Below are 13445 nucleotides of genomic sequence, written 5' to 3'. Positions count from 1 at the left end.
GGAAACAGTAGGTATGAAATGTTATATGCACTTTTATAAGGGTGCTTTATTATTTGTTTCTGCCAGTTATTTTTTTAGTTATGTTGGACTCTTCATGACTCCATTAGGGTTTTCTAGGCAGTGATACTGGTGTGGTTTGCCATTTCCTTCTCTAGCTTATTTTATAGATGAGGAAACTGAGGCAAACAGGGCAAAGTGACTTACCTGGGGTCACACAGCTAGTAAGTATCTGAAGCTGAATTTGAACTCAGGAAGATGAGTCTTCCTGACTCATGGCCAGGGTTTCTATTTACTCTATCACCTATATACTCTCAGTTTATTATTACCTTTGCTCAATTGTTATACTTTGTTATAAAAGCTCTCACAGTAATCTAAAAACATTTGTAATGATAAAAACAAAATAAGTCAAAACTTTTTTTTAAAAGTTTTGTGTGGGAGGGAATTCTGGGAAGATGAAGTAGGTCCGAAAATTCTAAGCTCTCCAAATTTCTTCCACCAATAAGTCAGAAAACCATCTCAAGAAAGTAGAGTAGCAAAAACAAATTAAAAATGGGACAACCAGAGAAGATCTGAAGAAAGATCCCTATATTGAGGTTCCACCAACAGAGTGAGGTGCAAACACCTCCAGGCAGCCCAACTGGAGGCTAACTTCTACTTCAATCACAGGAATTTTTAACAGTATGAGGAGTTGGGTGTCTGAGTAGAGGAAGAGCTGATAAAGGGTACCAGGCTCAAGTGTGCAGATGAGATACAGTCCTGGAAAAGAAGGAACCAGCAACATACCCAATGAGTGCAGAAGCAAAGAGACACTGCTGGTTGTGGACATAACAGAATTGAGTTCTTGATTCCAGGGTAGCAGACAGAACCAAAGTTTGTAGCCACTGAAATGTTCTCAGAAAGTAAAATTATTTACAGTATAGTGTGCTGAGGGGCCCCAACTGTGGATTGAAAGGGGAAAGGATGCAGAAATTGTGCTCACGACAAAGCTCCTGAGGTCAGAAACACCATCGCTCACACTGCAGGACTAAAGCTAAATATAAGAAAAAGCTGTTAAATTTTTTTAAAATGAGCAAAGGAGAAAGAACCCAACCATAGACAGTTATTTTGGGAATAGAGAAGGCCATGGTTTGTCTTCAGAGGAAAATGCTGAAGCAAAAAAAATCCTCTCCCATCCCAAAGAGTAACATCAAATGGCTACCTGCTCAAAAAGAATTCATAGAGGAATTCAAATAAGACTTTAAAAGTCAAATTTTAAGAGAGATTAAGGGAAAAACTCTAAGAAATAAGAACAATACAAAAAAACCAAGAAAATTATGAAAAAAGTAAACAAATTAAAAAAGAATATCCAGAATCTTAAGGAAGAAAATGACTAGAATTGGTCAAGGGGGAAACCAGTAAAGTTAGGAGACCAAGAAATAATAAAACATTATAAATAATGAAAAAAATAAAAAAGGGAAAATATCTCTCAAGAAAAACAAGAGGGGCAGCTAGGTGGTGCAGTGGATAGAGCACCGGCCCTGGAGTCAGGAGTACCTGAATTCAAATCCGACCTTAGATGCTTAATAATTACCTAGCTGTGTGGCCCTGGGCAAGCCAGTTAACCTCATTGCCTTGCAAAAAAAAAAACCCTAAAAAAAAAAGAAAAAGGAAAAACAAGAGATTTGGAGAACAAAGCAGGAAGAAATAATGTAAGGATAATTGGATGACCTGAAAGCTAGAACCAAAAAAGAATCTTGATACAATAATACAAGAAATAATTAAATTGTTCTAAGGTGTTAGAACAAGAGGGCAAAGTAAAAAATATGAAAAAAAAAATCACTGATCATCATCTAAAAGGGATCCTAGGAGTAAATTGACAGGACTATCACAGCTAAATTCTAAAAAACCCTGGTTAAGGAGAAAATAGTAAATGTAACAAGAAAAAAATTCAAATATAGCAGAACCACAAGTAGAATTACACAGACCTAGCAGTGACTACATCTTGGAATACAACATATTAAAAAGTAAATGAACTACTTGCAGCCAAAAATATCATGCCCAGCAAAACTAAGCATAATCCTGAAAAAAAATGAGCATTCATGTCAAAAAGACCTGAATTTATAGAAAATTTGACATACAAAAATCAAGAGAAATATAAGTTAAACATCACAGACTAGTTATAAGGAACTCAATAAAGTCAAATTACTAAGTATCTATATGTGAAAATGTAAACCATATGTCCAAGATTGATATTCGTAACTGGGTAGTTGGAAGGAAAGATGGAGGTAGAAATGAATAGCATAAGATTCTTAAAAGTAAAATGGTATAGGAAAATATTAATAAAAAGTTACCATATCATACAAGATGTGTGAGAAGAATTGATACTGAGAAAATAGGAGTAGAACTGGTAGTTCTGGAAACTTACTCTCATCAGGAATGGGTTAAAGAGGGAATAATACATATACATATATATAAATATATATGTATATTTATTTACATATTATACATAAGGCTATAAAAGCCTTCTAAATTCAGAAAGAAGAGGAGGGGATAGGGAGGGTAATGAGTTAGAAGGGAAGGAAATAGGAGAAGAGAGTATATAGAAGGATGTGCAGATTAGGGGGGTATAGAAAGGTGTAAGGAAGGGATTCTTGGAAGGGCAGTTGATTAAGGAGGGCAAGATAGTGAGTAGAAGTAAAGGAATGAGGAAGGGTTGTTGCTTTCAGAAAATGTTATAAAAATGAGAGATACACACAAACCAAATGTATATCTGTGAATATCTCTGTGTATATGTATGTAGTTGTATGTGTACATATATATATATATATGCACACGTGCATATGTTTAGGATATGTGTATATATAGTATAGTATAGTTAACCGGGGGGGGGAGAAAAAAATAATAAAGTTAACAGTGTACAGCAGAGAATAGAAGAAAACTCACAAGGAAATTTTTTAAAAAGGTGAACAATTTTGAACACAATGTGTAATATTTATTATACAGGATTTCTTGAAATTGAAATTGAAATGTATCAGTTTATATTATGAATCTTGTCTTATGCTTAGCTCTGCATATGATGTTTTTTATTTTGTAAAATAAAAAATAAAAATAAGCTTTAAAAATGTTCTACATTGAATTATATCAAGGAGGCAAAGGCAATACCTGAATCTCTAAACATATCTACTCCAAGTAGCACTCTGTGTGCCCAGTTTTATGCTGTGGTATATCAGCCTTCTTAGGAAGATAGGACTCAGTGAGGCAGTAGGCATCAGAGGACATGGTTTCAAGTTCTGGCCCCTCTACTTACAAGTTGACCAATTCTAAGACAATCACTTTGTCTCTTTGGGCCCCAATTTCTTCGTCAGCAAAATGAAAGGTTTTCACTTGATGACTCTACACTCCCAGTTCCTAATCCATGGTGTCAACCTTCACTGTAACAGTGGTCAGCAGCCCATCTCTTTGGTTCCTGAACCTGAAGGAAAAGTCATTGCAGTGGCTCCAGAATCCATGAAACCCAGGACTAGACTGACCCTGATCATCACAAGAAACTCAAGACAAAGTTACTCAAGGGAAGCTGAAGGTCCTCTTTAAATAAGGAGAAAATGAAGCTTTGACTTCTCTTGCTTGATAGATGTAACTCCTCCTACTACCCATGTTAAAATTCATAGGTAAAGAGCTCAGTTCTTACCCTTTACAAATATGGTGGTCCCATCCACTGTTCTGTAAGAAGCTTATGTGGAAGCTCACCTTGAAAAGACATGTTCTGGCTCCTGAGCTACTTCTAAATCTAAAGTTCTTGAACCATCCCAGGTACAGCTTGAGTGCTGATGACCATGCCATGATTAATCTCAGAACCAAGGCACCATTCCCTAGCTCTGCTCAGAATAATAGCAGCTAACATAGAGACATTTAAAAAGTGTTCATGGACATTACTTTTTTGATACACACAAACTATGAGAGAAGTACTGTAACTATTATTATCCCCATATTACAATTGAGGCATGGAAAGGTGAGATGATTTACCCAGTCACATAACTGTAAGTAGATTTGGCAGAATTTGAATGAATCTACCATGACTTCAAGTTCTAGGCACTGTGCACTATTTAAAAGGGTGTTCAACATTCAGTCTGAAATACTCCTGAATGCAGCACCAACCAGATTACAATATCAACTGGGAAAAATTAAACAAAACAAAGACAATAGAAAATAAATATTGACATGGGATTTTCTAAATCAACATGTGGCTGCAGGAATCCTGTTTAGTTTAGTGACCTGTTTCTCTTTGAATTTCACACTAACTTTACAATACACTTCTTTCTCTTCTGACCTCCTCCACAGTCTACTATTACCATTACTTTGTCAAGTACAATGCCTTTTTATAAATTAGGATACTTAGGGGCAGCTAGGTGGCGTAGTGGATAAAGCACTGGCCTTGGAGTCAGGAGTACCTGGGTTCAAATCCGGTCTCAGACACTAACAATTACCTAGCTGTGTGGCCTTGGGCAAGCCACTTAACCCCGTTTGCCTTGCAAAAACCTAAAAAAAACCAAACAAACAAATAAATTAGGATACTGAGACCCAGAGAGGCTAAGTCATTTGCCTAAGCTAAGTGATAGCTAATTAGTAAGTCATTTTTTTTCAGTCATGTCCAACTCTTTGGTGACCCCATTTGGGGTTTTCTTGGCAAAGATTGGAGTGGTTTACCATTTTCTTCTCTGGTTCCTTTTACAGATGAGGAGACTAAGGCAAACAGGGTGAAGTGACTTGCTCAGGATCACAGATCTAGTAAATGTATGAGGTCAGATTTGAATTCAGAAAGATGAGTCTTCCTCCAGGCCTGGTACACTATCCACTGTGCCACTTACCTAGTGCCCCAATTAATAACAAAGCTGACAAACCTAGATCCTCTGTCTCCAAGATCTTTGTACTAACCTATGTTCTTTCACCACAGCCTCAAGTCAGAGAGTGGAGGAACTCAGAATGGCATATCCCAGATGAGGCTTCCCTTCTTTCTGCCCTCTATTTGATGTAGTTCCTCCTCCCTTCACTTGAGGAGGCAACAATCTTTCCCTCTTTCTTTCTAATGACTGATGATTCAGTGGTCTTGTGGTCACCCCTACAAACACATCTGTTTTTCATTCAAAGATAGGCTAGACTAGGGTAGGGATACTAGGATAGGGATAGGGATTGGACCTGTGATTTAACTGGTAGAGGTAGAACCTCCTTTCAATGAAGGTCAGTACCTTTCCTGCAACCTATAGTATTAAAATATAGTATAGTATACAATATACAAGTTTATAATATTAAAGAGTTGTCTAAAGCATGAGAGGGTAAGTGACTTGTCCAGTCAGAGAATCCATGCAAGTTAAGGGCAGCACTTACAGCACACTTCCACAGTCTAACAGTCCAGAAAATCTGGGCTGGCGGAGCCACCCTTTTTAAATAGCTGTTATCCTTTGTGCTCAGGTCCTGAAGTGCTTAGAAAAAGAATTACAGTCTCAATAGGTTACATTTGTTAGACTTCTCACAAATGGCTCTGGTTGACTTAATGAAGGGACACATTGATTGTTCAAGGTCTCCCTACTTCCCAGATGTATAAGTATTATTGGTGAATTTAAGTTGCAGAAGTCCCTATCTGTAAATAGTGTTTCATAATCTTTGGAATTGAGTAATATAGTTATCATATATGAAATTACAATCCAGTACACATAACCTTAGAATATGAAATTTCAAAAAAAGATTACCCACTGAAATTGAAATTAATAAGAAAATACATTGAATGGAAGAGATTATCTATATATGAAAGAAGCCCAAGAGATGGTGTCTGAATGGATTCTTGATGGGATTTAGCACTTCCTAAATCTAGTTAAGAAAACTAGGTTGTCCCCTAATTTTTTAAATTTAAATTTTATTTTTATTCTGAGCTTGACAAATGCCAAAGAAAATGAATATTAAAAGATGAATTGTAAAAAGAAAGAATTATACATGAAACTGATCAAGCTGGACAAATTTTTCCCCAAAAGAATTTGAAAACAAATATTGGGATCCATTCCCAATATTTGGGAAACAGTTGGGAAAATATAGAGAATATGAGAAAAGGAAAGAACCTTTGAGATCATCAGTCCACTCTCTAAGTTTTACAGATGTGGAAAATGAAAATAGAAGGGAAGTGACTGGGCAAGACCAGAAAGACAGTAATTGGCAGAGCAGGATTCAAATATAAATTTTCAGACTCCAGATCCTTTGTTCTTTCCTCTACATTACTGTATTTCTATTATTCTAATAGAATAGAATAGAATTCTAATAGAATAGAATTCTAATAGTTCTCAAAGTAATAGCATTGCATTACTAAAGTGATGGTTTGCATCAACTCTAGCAATTATGAGGATTTATCAAGTGCTTTCTAAGAGGGATAATCCTTTTTGTTAAGCCTAGTAAATATATATACCAGATCACAGGCCATTCCCTGCTGAACAAGTATATTCTTGTTATAGAAATGGGTGGCCCAGGAAATCACAGCACAGTGATATAGTGACTAAGATGGTTCAGTCTCCTTTACTCTCTTACTATAATCACCAAACAACCTTCTATTTTTTTAATCTGGTTTTCCAAGTAGATTTTCCTAGTGGGAAGACACTATGCTGACCAGTTGATTGAAATAAATGACCCTCTAAGTAATTACATTTCTCACTGTCAGTTAATGAATTGGCATACTGGTTGATCAGTCAGTTTGCTAACTTGGTTTATGTAAATTAATCCCCCAGAGCCTGATACCCTCTGGATGGACTCATCAAATTGAGTTTCTGAACCTTCAAAATTGAGGACCAGATCCTCAGTCCCACCACTATTTGATTCCACCAACAGAGATACTTACCTCTTCCTAAATTATCTTTCAATTTTTAAACAAACCAACAGTTAGAAAATCTTATATACAAGAATATTTACTTCAATATTTTTTCTTTATTTTTGACTTATTCTGGGTACTAAATTTAGCTTTGCAACCCTGAAAAGTCACATTCTATAAACAGAGCACTGCATGATTTTCATAGTTATCAATAACCTGGAACTGAAAGAGACTTTAAAGGCAATCTACTTCAATCTCCTAATTCTATAGATGAAGAAATTGAGAACTTTGTCAGACTCTAGTGCCAATGCTCTTTCCATTGTCCTCAAATCCTAGCAATTTTTAACTGATTGATCTGGAAATAGTGTCATCAGCAATCTGGATTTTGGCTAGTTTTGCTAAAAGTTATTATCAGTCAAACTTCAAACCCAGCAAAATCCCCCCAAATCATTAGAAAGAAATTATGCTCTGCAAATGTGTCATCACTTATGTTATTATAAAATTTAGCACAAGTCTTACCCTAAGTTTTTTTTAATATAAAACTCTTAATGAAATGAGTAGAGTTGTGAGTAAAGCTAGAGGACTTTTGTCCCTTACATAATAGATCAAATTTAATTACTTTGTTTTAAATAGCTTAATTACTTGTCTGTTTCCCAAACAGAGGCAGAGGCATCTACTACAGTGAAAAAAGTACTTTTTTCATTATTAGATTACATTAGTTTGTCCTACAAACATCTAATTTACTCACCCTTTAGAAGGCTGTCTACTCAATATTTCAGTATCTTCAACAGGCGCAGTTATCACATGTTGATTTATGCTATTTAGATAACTCTCAACATGTATCTGTTATGGAAAAGTCAAAGTTTTGACTATTACAGTGGACTTTGAGATACTCTACTCAGTTCATTTACTTTCATTAGGTTAACATTCTGAATCTTGTAATTAAGCCAGAAGACAGGACATGTAATGCTATTCACTGTGTTTATTACATGCCTAAGGTAATATTAGATGACTCAAGGCAAAATTACTTTAACTACCCCCAAAAGGGCAATAATCAACTAAAAGCCAAGTTTGGTAGTATCTTACCACACTTCAGAAATGGAATGTAAACTAAAATAACTGAATTAACTGGTTCTCTAAATTTACTAGGCAATACAGACATGAAGAAGTTCCCTTTCCTTAGAGTGACTCCAATATAAGCTTTGTGCAAGCATCTGAGGAAAGATTTGGCCCTTGGGTAAGATGTCCTTGATGGCCAATCCAATGTCTCCAGCTGTATCCAGAGCCCTAAAACTGTAAGGTTAATTTAGTACAATGTATGCATTAGGCTGCTAGGGCTAAAACATACCCCACATTTCTCACAGTTAGAAAAGACTCAGGAGGCAGTGTGATCATGCGGATAAAATGGCATACGAAAAGTATGAAGAAAGGTCAGAGTGATGGAGAATAAGAGTTCTGACAAAATGATGGACATCTAGGGGCCTCTTTTGAAAGAAGACCTTCATTAGTCCCTGTGTCCTTCCCTCAACAGGACAGTGTTCCTACTTCCCAGTTTTTCCTGGACAAACCTGGAAACAAAACTTGGAAAAGGAAATACTCTTTTAAAGAAATTTCACAAAAGGAATTTCCTTTGTTGGACTATATTTCCAATTTTTTACTTGAAAAATATAATAATTATTCTCATAGTACTTATGTGAAAACTTAGATTTTATTCTATCTTTACCTTTATGTGAAGGAGAGGCTTTATTATCTAATTTGGTATAATGATTTGCTTCCTACCTTCTTATAATAATATTATTATATTATGAAAATGAATGGTCAGCAGGTACTTAAGCTATTGGGAATAGAATGAATATATAAGTAGTATTATTGTTATTTTTTCATTTCTATATCTTAGGTGTACCTATGGGAAACTTGTTACAATGTACTGTACATGGTCAATTATTGTAAGGCCAGTTATTGTAAGGCCAAGTACCTTACAATAATTAATTACTGGGATGGTACTTTTTCATGATGTAGCAAGAATCTAGAACAGTGGTCCCCAAAACGTTTGGAGTTATTAGAACATACTATATTTGGATGACTTCATGCCAATCACCTTGATGTAATGTGACATATATAGGGTCAAGAATTTGACCTAAGTTTTTATTTTCAACAAATCAATATTTATTTTGAGTTTTACAATTTTTCCCCTATTCTTGCTTCCCTCCCCCACCCCCAATAGAAGGTAGTCTGTTAGTCTTTACATTGTTTCCATGGTATACATTGATCTAAGTTGAATGTGACGAGAGAGAAATCATATCTTTAAGGAAAAAAAATAAAATATAAGAAACAGCAAAATTTACATAATGAGATAATGTTTTTTTCCCCAAAATTGAAGGTAATAGTCTTTGATCTTTGTTCAAATTCTACATTTCTTTCTCTGGATACAGATGGTATTCTCCATCGCAGATATCCCCAAATTGTCCCTGATTATTGCACTGATGGAATGATCAAGTCCATCAAAGATAAGCATCACCCCCATGTTGCTGTTAGGTTGACCTAAGTTTTCAATGATATAAAGTAGTCCCAAATGAGGAAAGACCTTCTACTCATATAAGTTAGCATTTTTCTGATTTTATAATGCAATTAATACAATATATTTATAAGCATGTTCTTTAAAAAGTATTTTGATAACTGTTTTTCAAGTTAATTTGTTTTCTTTGTATGTATTTTTTTACATTTAAAAACATTATCGTGAAAAAGGGTTAATGGGATTTGCCAGATTGCAAAAAGATTAACATTTAAAAGATTAATGATTCTTTTCAGAGAATTGTCTAGAGCAGTAGTGTTAAATACAAATAGAAATGTTGTCTAGTCATATCCAATTCTTCATGAACCCATTTGTGGGTTTTTTAATTTTTTTTTTTAGTATTTTAGTTTTAGCAAACCAGTGAAGTGGCTTGGAATTGACGTCTCCAGCTCATTTTACAGATGGGGAAACTGAGGCAAACAGGGTGAAGTGGCTTACCCAGGTTCCCTTAGCTAGTAAATGTCTGAGGTAGAATTTGAACTCATGAACCTCCTAATTCCAAGTCTAGTGCTCTATCCACTGTACTGCTTAGATACCCCAAATATAAATGAGGACCACTAAACTATACATAAGAATCCCTACCAGCATAAATGTAGTTAGAAAACTACATATTAATATTACCTGTGTTTATTGTATTTTTACTTTTGTTAAATATTTCCTAATTACATTTTTATATGATTGACGTCTACTGCTTTTGATTACATGTTAACACCTCTGCTTCTAAACATGAAAATACTTAAGTGATTTGCCTAGAAACAGATAACCATTATGTATCACTATACATTTCTCCTCACTGCCTCTCATGGAATATATGTATAATATTATATGGCAGAATGGATATTGGATGACATACAATATATTATTTTATATATTATATATACCAATTATGTATTGTGCACAACATATATGTAAATATGTACATGCATGTATACATCTGTATTTGTAAATTCATGTTTTTCTAACTTGTACAGTTTTATTACATCTGCCTGAGATAAATGGAGAATGTCCTAAATGAGGTTTTGCTAGATTCAGGGAAGGGAATGACTGGCTGGCCAGTAGATGGCACTGTGGTGGCATATCTCCGCACTGCTTGCAATGAGTGGCGTACAATTTATGAGTAAGACTCAGTGTTCTGTGGATGGCACAGGAAGAATTTCCTAGTCTGATCCAGGGTGGGTGGTATGTGGGAGAACTAGGAGAGGGGTGGGTATAAAGAAATTTAAGTAAAACAGGTGACATAGGAAGAGAAATGGATAGGCAGAGGTGGTTTAGGCAGGTGGATGTATTTCACACCAGGAGTTCAAACCATCCTAGCCACCAAAATTCTTGGGCCTGAAGATCAATTCAAAGAACCCCTGTTGACTCCAACTACATAGGACCTGTATATTGTGGAAGGGAACTTGTTTATACTGTGGTCAATCAAGGCACTTCTCACTGGAGAGGCTGATTGAGGGTAGAAGGGGAGTAGACAAGACCAAGAATTCATTTGCTGGTGAGAGCAGGACTGGGAAAAGAGTATACTCAGTCAAAGCAGTAGGATAAGCAATGTTACCAGATCACGTTTTCTTATTCCATAGAGAAGAATTACTAGATAAAATACATTCAAGGTTGGATCTAGCCATACTACAACCTTGAGGACAAAGAAGCTTGAACATAAAGGTGAAGGGATCCTCTGTATTGAAGGTCTTCTGGACAACTCATGCTTCAATTAAGGACTGGTCTAGACAAATTAAAATCATAGGTTTACAGCTGGAACCCCTCATTTTACAGATAAAGAAACTGAGACCCACAGAAAGTTAAGTGAATGGCTCAAGGTCACATAGATATTAAGTGGCAGAGCTAGGATTTGAACCCAGGTTCTCTCTCTTGTGAACTAGTGATCTTTTTATTGTATCACAAGGCCTCTCTCAGCCAGTCTAGGATTATCTGATGGGTTAAACATTTCTTGAGATTGGTGGGTTTCATACAGCCATTGAAATAATTAGCACTTTCAAGACCAACAGGCAATGTGATCTATGAGGGGAAAAGCAGATCAATTATCATCAAAATTAAATTGTCAAGCCAACCAAATTTTTGAGATCTTTGGGCCTCATGGGAGTCTAAAAGGCAAAGATGATGTTGTTAACTTTGTTTAGGTCCATATAAATGCTCTTTGGGGGAATCTTGGGATGAAAATTTCAGCTTCCTTAAGTCTGAAAAAGTCCTTCTCCAATTTTGCTTAGAATTATTGGTGCCAGAAATAGGCCACGACTTTTCAAATGTACAATGTTCTGCACAAGAACATATGAGTAGAATACTATGCTTTTCATTTCCATAATGGTTTTCCAGCCTTGCAGTTTCCATGAAAATATAGTCATATAAATTAAGACAATTGTAAAGATTTTAGAAGTCCTTTCTATTTTAATTCTCCTTATTTTAAAGATTGAATCCAAGGCCCAAAAGGTTGAGATTTGAACTCATTCTCAATACAGTCTTCTTTCCACTTCAGGGGTGGGGAATCATTTTTCTGCCAAGGGTCATTTGGATATTTATAACATTTTTCATGGGCTATATCCAGTCAAATATTTAATTAATTCATCCCTAAAAAGTTGCTATATTTATGTAATTTTGAGTCTTGCCTGTGGTTGCCTTGGCAATGCCACACAAATATGGTCCACGGGTCAGAGGTTCCCCACCCCAGCACTATATCATAACAAATGATGTATATTTTATGATGAATTCTAGAACACAATGTATATATTACAAAGCCCTAAGAGTAGGACTATAATGTTCATACTTCAGTCACAAGGCAGTCTTCTGCTTATCATCACTCCCTATATAGACCACATTATGTGATCCTCAAAGATTCAAATGATCTGATGAAGCTGGCCTAACAAATTAAGTACCAGCAAAAGAAAATACTAGATTTGAGCAGTGATGGTGTTAAGTCCTTAATAATTATTATAAAGCCTGAGCCTTCTAGTTTTTTTTATCTTAACTAGGTCTCATCTTCCTCATTGTAAAATGAGGGGAATAGCTTAGATGACTTCTGAGGTCCTTTCTAGCTATAGATGTATAATCCCATGCTTCTTTTTTAATAGCATGAATTTCCAGTGGAGAGAGAAGAATTGTCTGAATAAACTTCTACCTAAGATTGATATTAAGAAATATTTGGAGTATCTGGCTCTTGTCTTCAGGCCTGGTATATGAACACTACAAATTAGCTCATTGGCATAGTTGTGGCATATATATGGCAAAGAAGAGTAGGATAGAAACTTCACTCTGGAAGGCCTGAATATGTCCTAGAAGTCTTGGTACCTGCCAGTCAAGATCATGACAAATTCCCTGTGGGTAAGTGATGGTGACAGTTCAGGTAGGCTGAAAGCAGGAGAATTCAAACTGCAAGATCATCTTCTAGGAACAATAAGTCAATTTCAATACACTTTACTTTAAAAAAAAAAAAAAGGATTCACCATACCAACAGGAGCAATCACTTTTCAGATTTGAATTTTGAATCTTGTGAATGATGTGGCCAGTCTTAAGGATTGAAGTCCTAGTCTCAACAATGATAGAGCCAATTTTAGCCCTAATAGGAATATACATGTACTAGATGAGGACCAGGTCACCTCTGGTGCTGGGCTTGTTTATTAGCCAATGGGAGAGGTGGAGGACATACAATGCAAAAGGAAATTTGTGCCAAGGAAACATTCTCTGCTGAAGACAGGGATGTTGTAATCCTAGTTATTCTGGCTGTAAGGAAAGCATGAAGAGGTCGCTGAAGCTAGCTAGTGGGTGGGACATGGTAGAAGGCAATTTCAAGGATTGGTACCTAGGTAGGAGCTCAGTTGATATACACAATTCCTAGAACACAGATACTTCTATTTGGGGTATATTTGGCCTTGACAAATTCATTAAGGTTTTTCTAGATTTAGTCTACAAGTATATTCATTACAGTCCAGATGCTAAACATATAGCTTGAATGAACTAATATAGTATAGAACTAGTCTCTGAATGAATAATCATTTATTAAGTACTTATCATATTTCAAACATTGTTCTAAACTCTCAAAGA

The 13445-nt window shown here is 35.6% G+C and overlaps 1 protein-coding gene across 6 annotated transcripts in view; it reads right to left on the bottom strand.

The window, feature by feature from the left end:
- The window catches only part of IQCH (IQ motif containing H), a 281126-nt gene that overhangs the window by 243810 nt on the left and 23871 nt on the right, over window positions 1–13445 (bottom strand). For 5 of the 6 annotated variants that reach the window (XM_074234458.1, XM_074234453.1, XM_074234454.1 and 2 more), the window contains exon 3: window positions 7572–7666. The exons of the other annotated variant lie outside the window; for it this stretch is intronic. In XM_074234458.1, the coding sequence (XP_074090559.1) occupies window positions 7572–7666 (95 nt within the window). The remainder of the gene's footprint in view (window positions 1–7571; window positions 7667–13445) is intronic. 6 annotated transcript variants of the gene reach the window in all.

This window comes from Macrotis lagotis, chromosome 4, assembly GCF_037893015.1.
Source record: "Macrotis lagotis isolate mMagLag1 chromosome 4, bilby.v1.9.chrom.fasta, whole genome shotgun sequence".
Taxonomy (NCBI): domain Eukaryota; kingdom Metazoa; phylum Chordata; class Mammalia; order Peramelemorphia; family Peramelidae; genus Macrotis; species Macrotis lagotis.
This window is presented reverse-complemented; position numbering and strand designations above follow the sequence as displayed.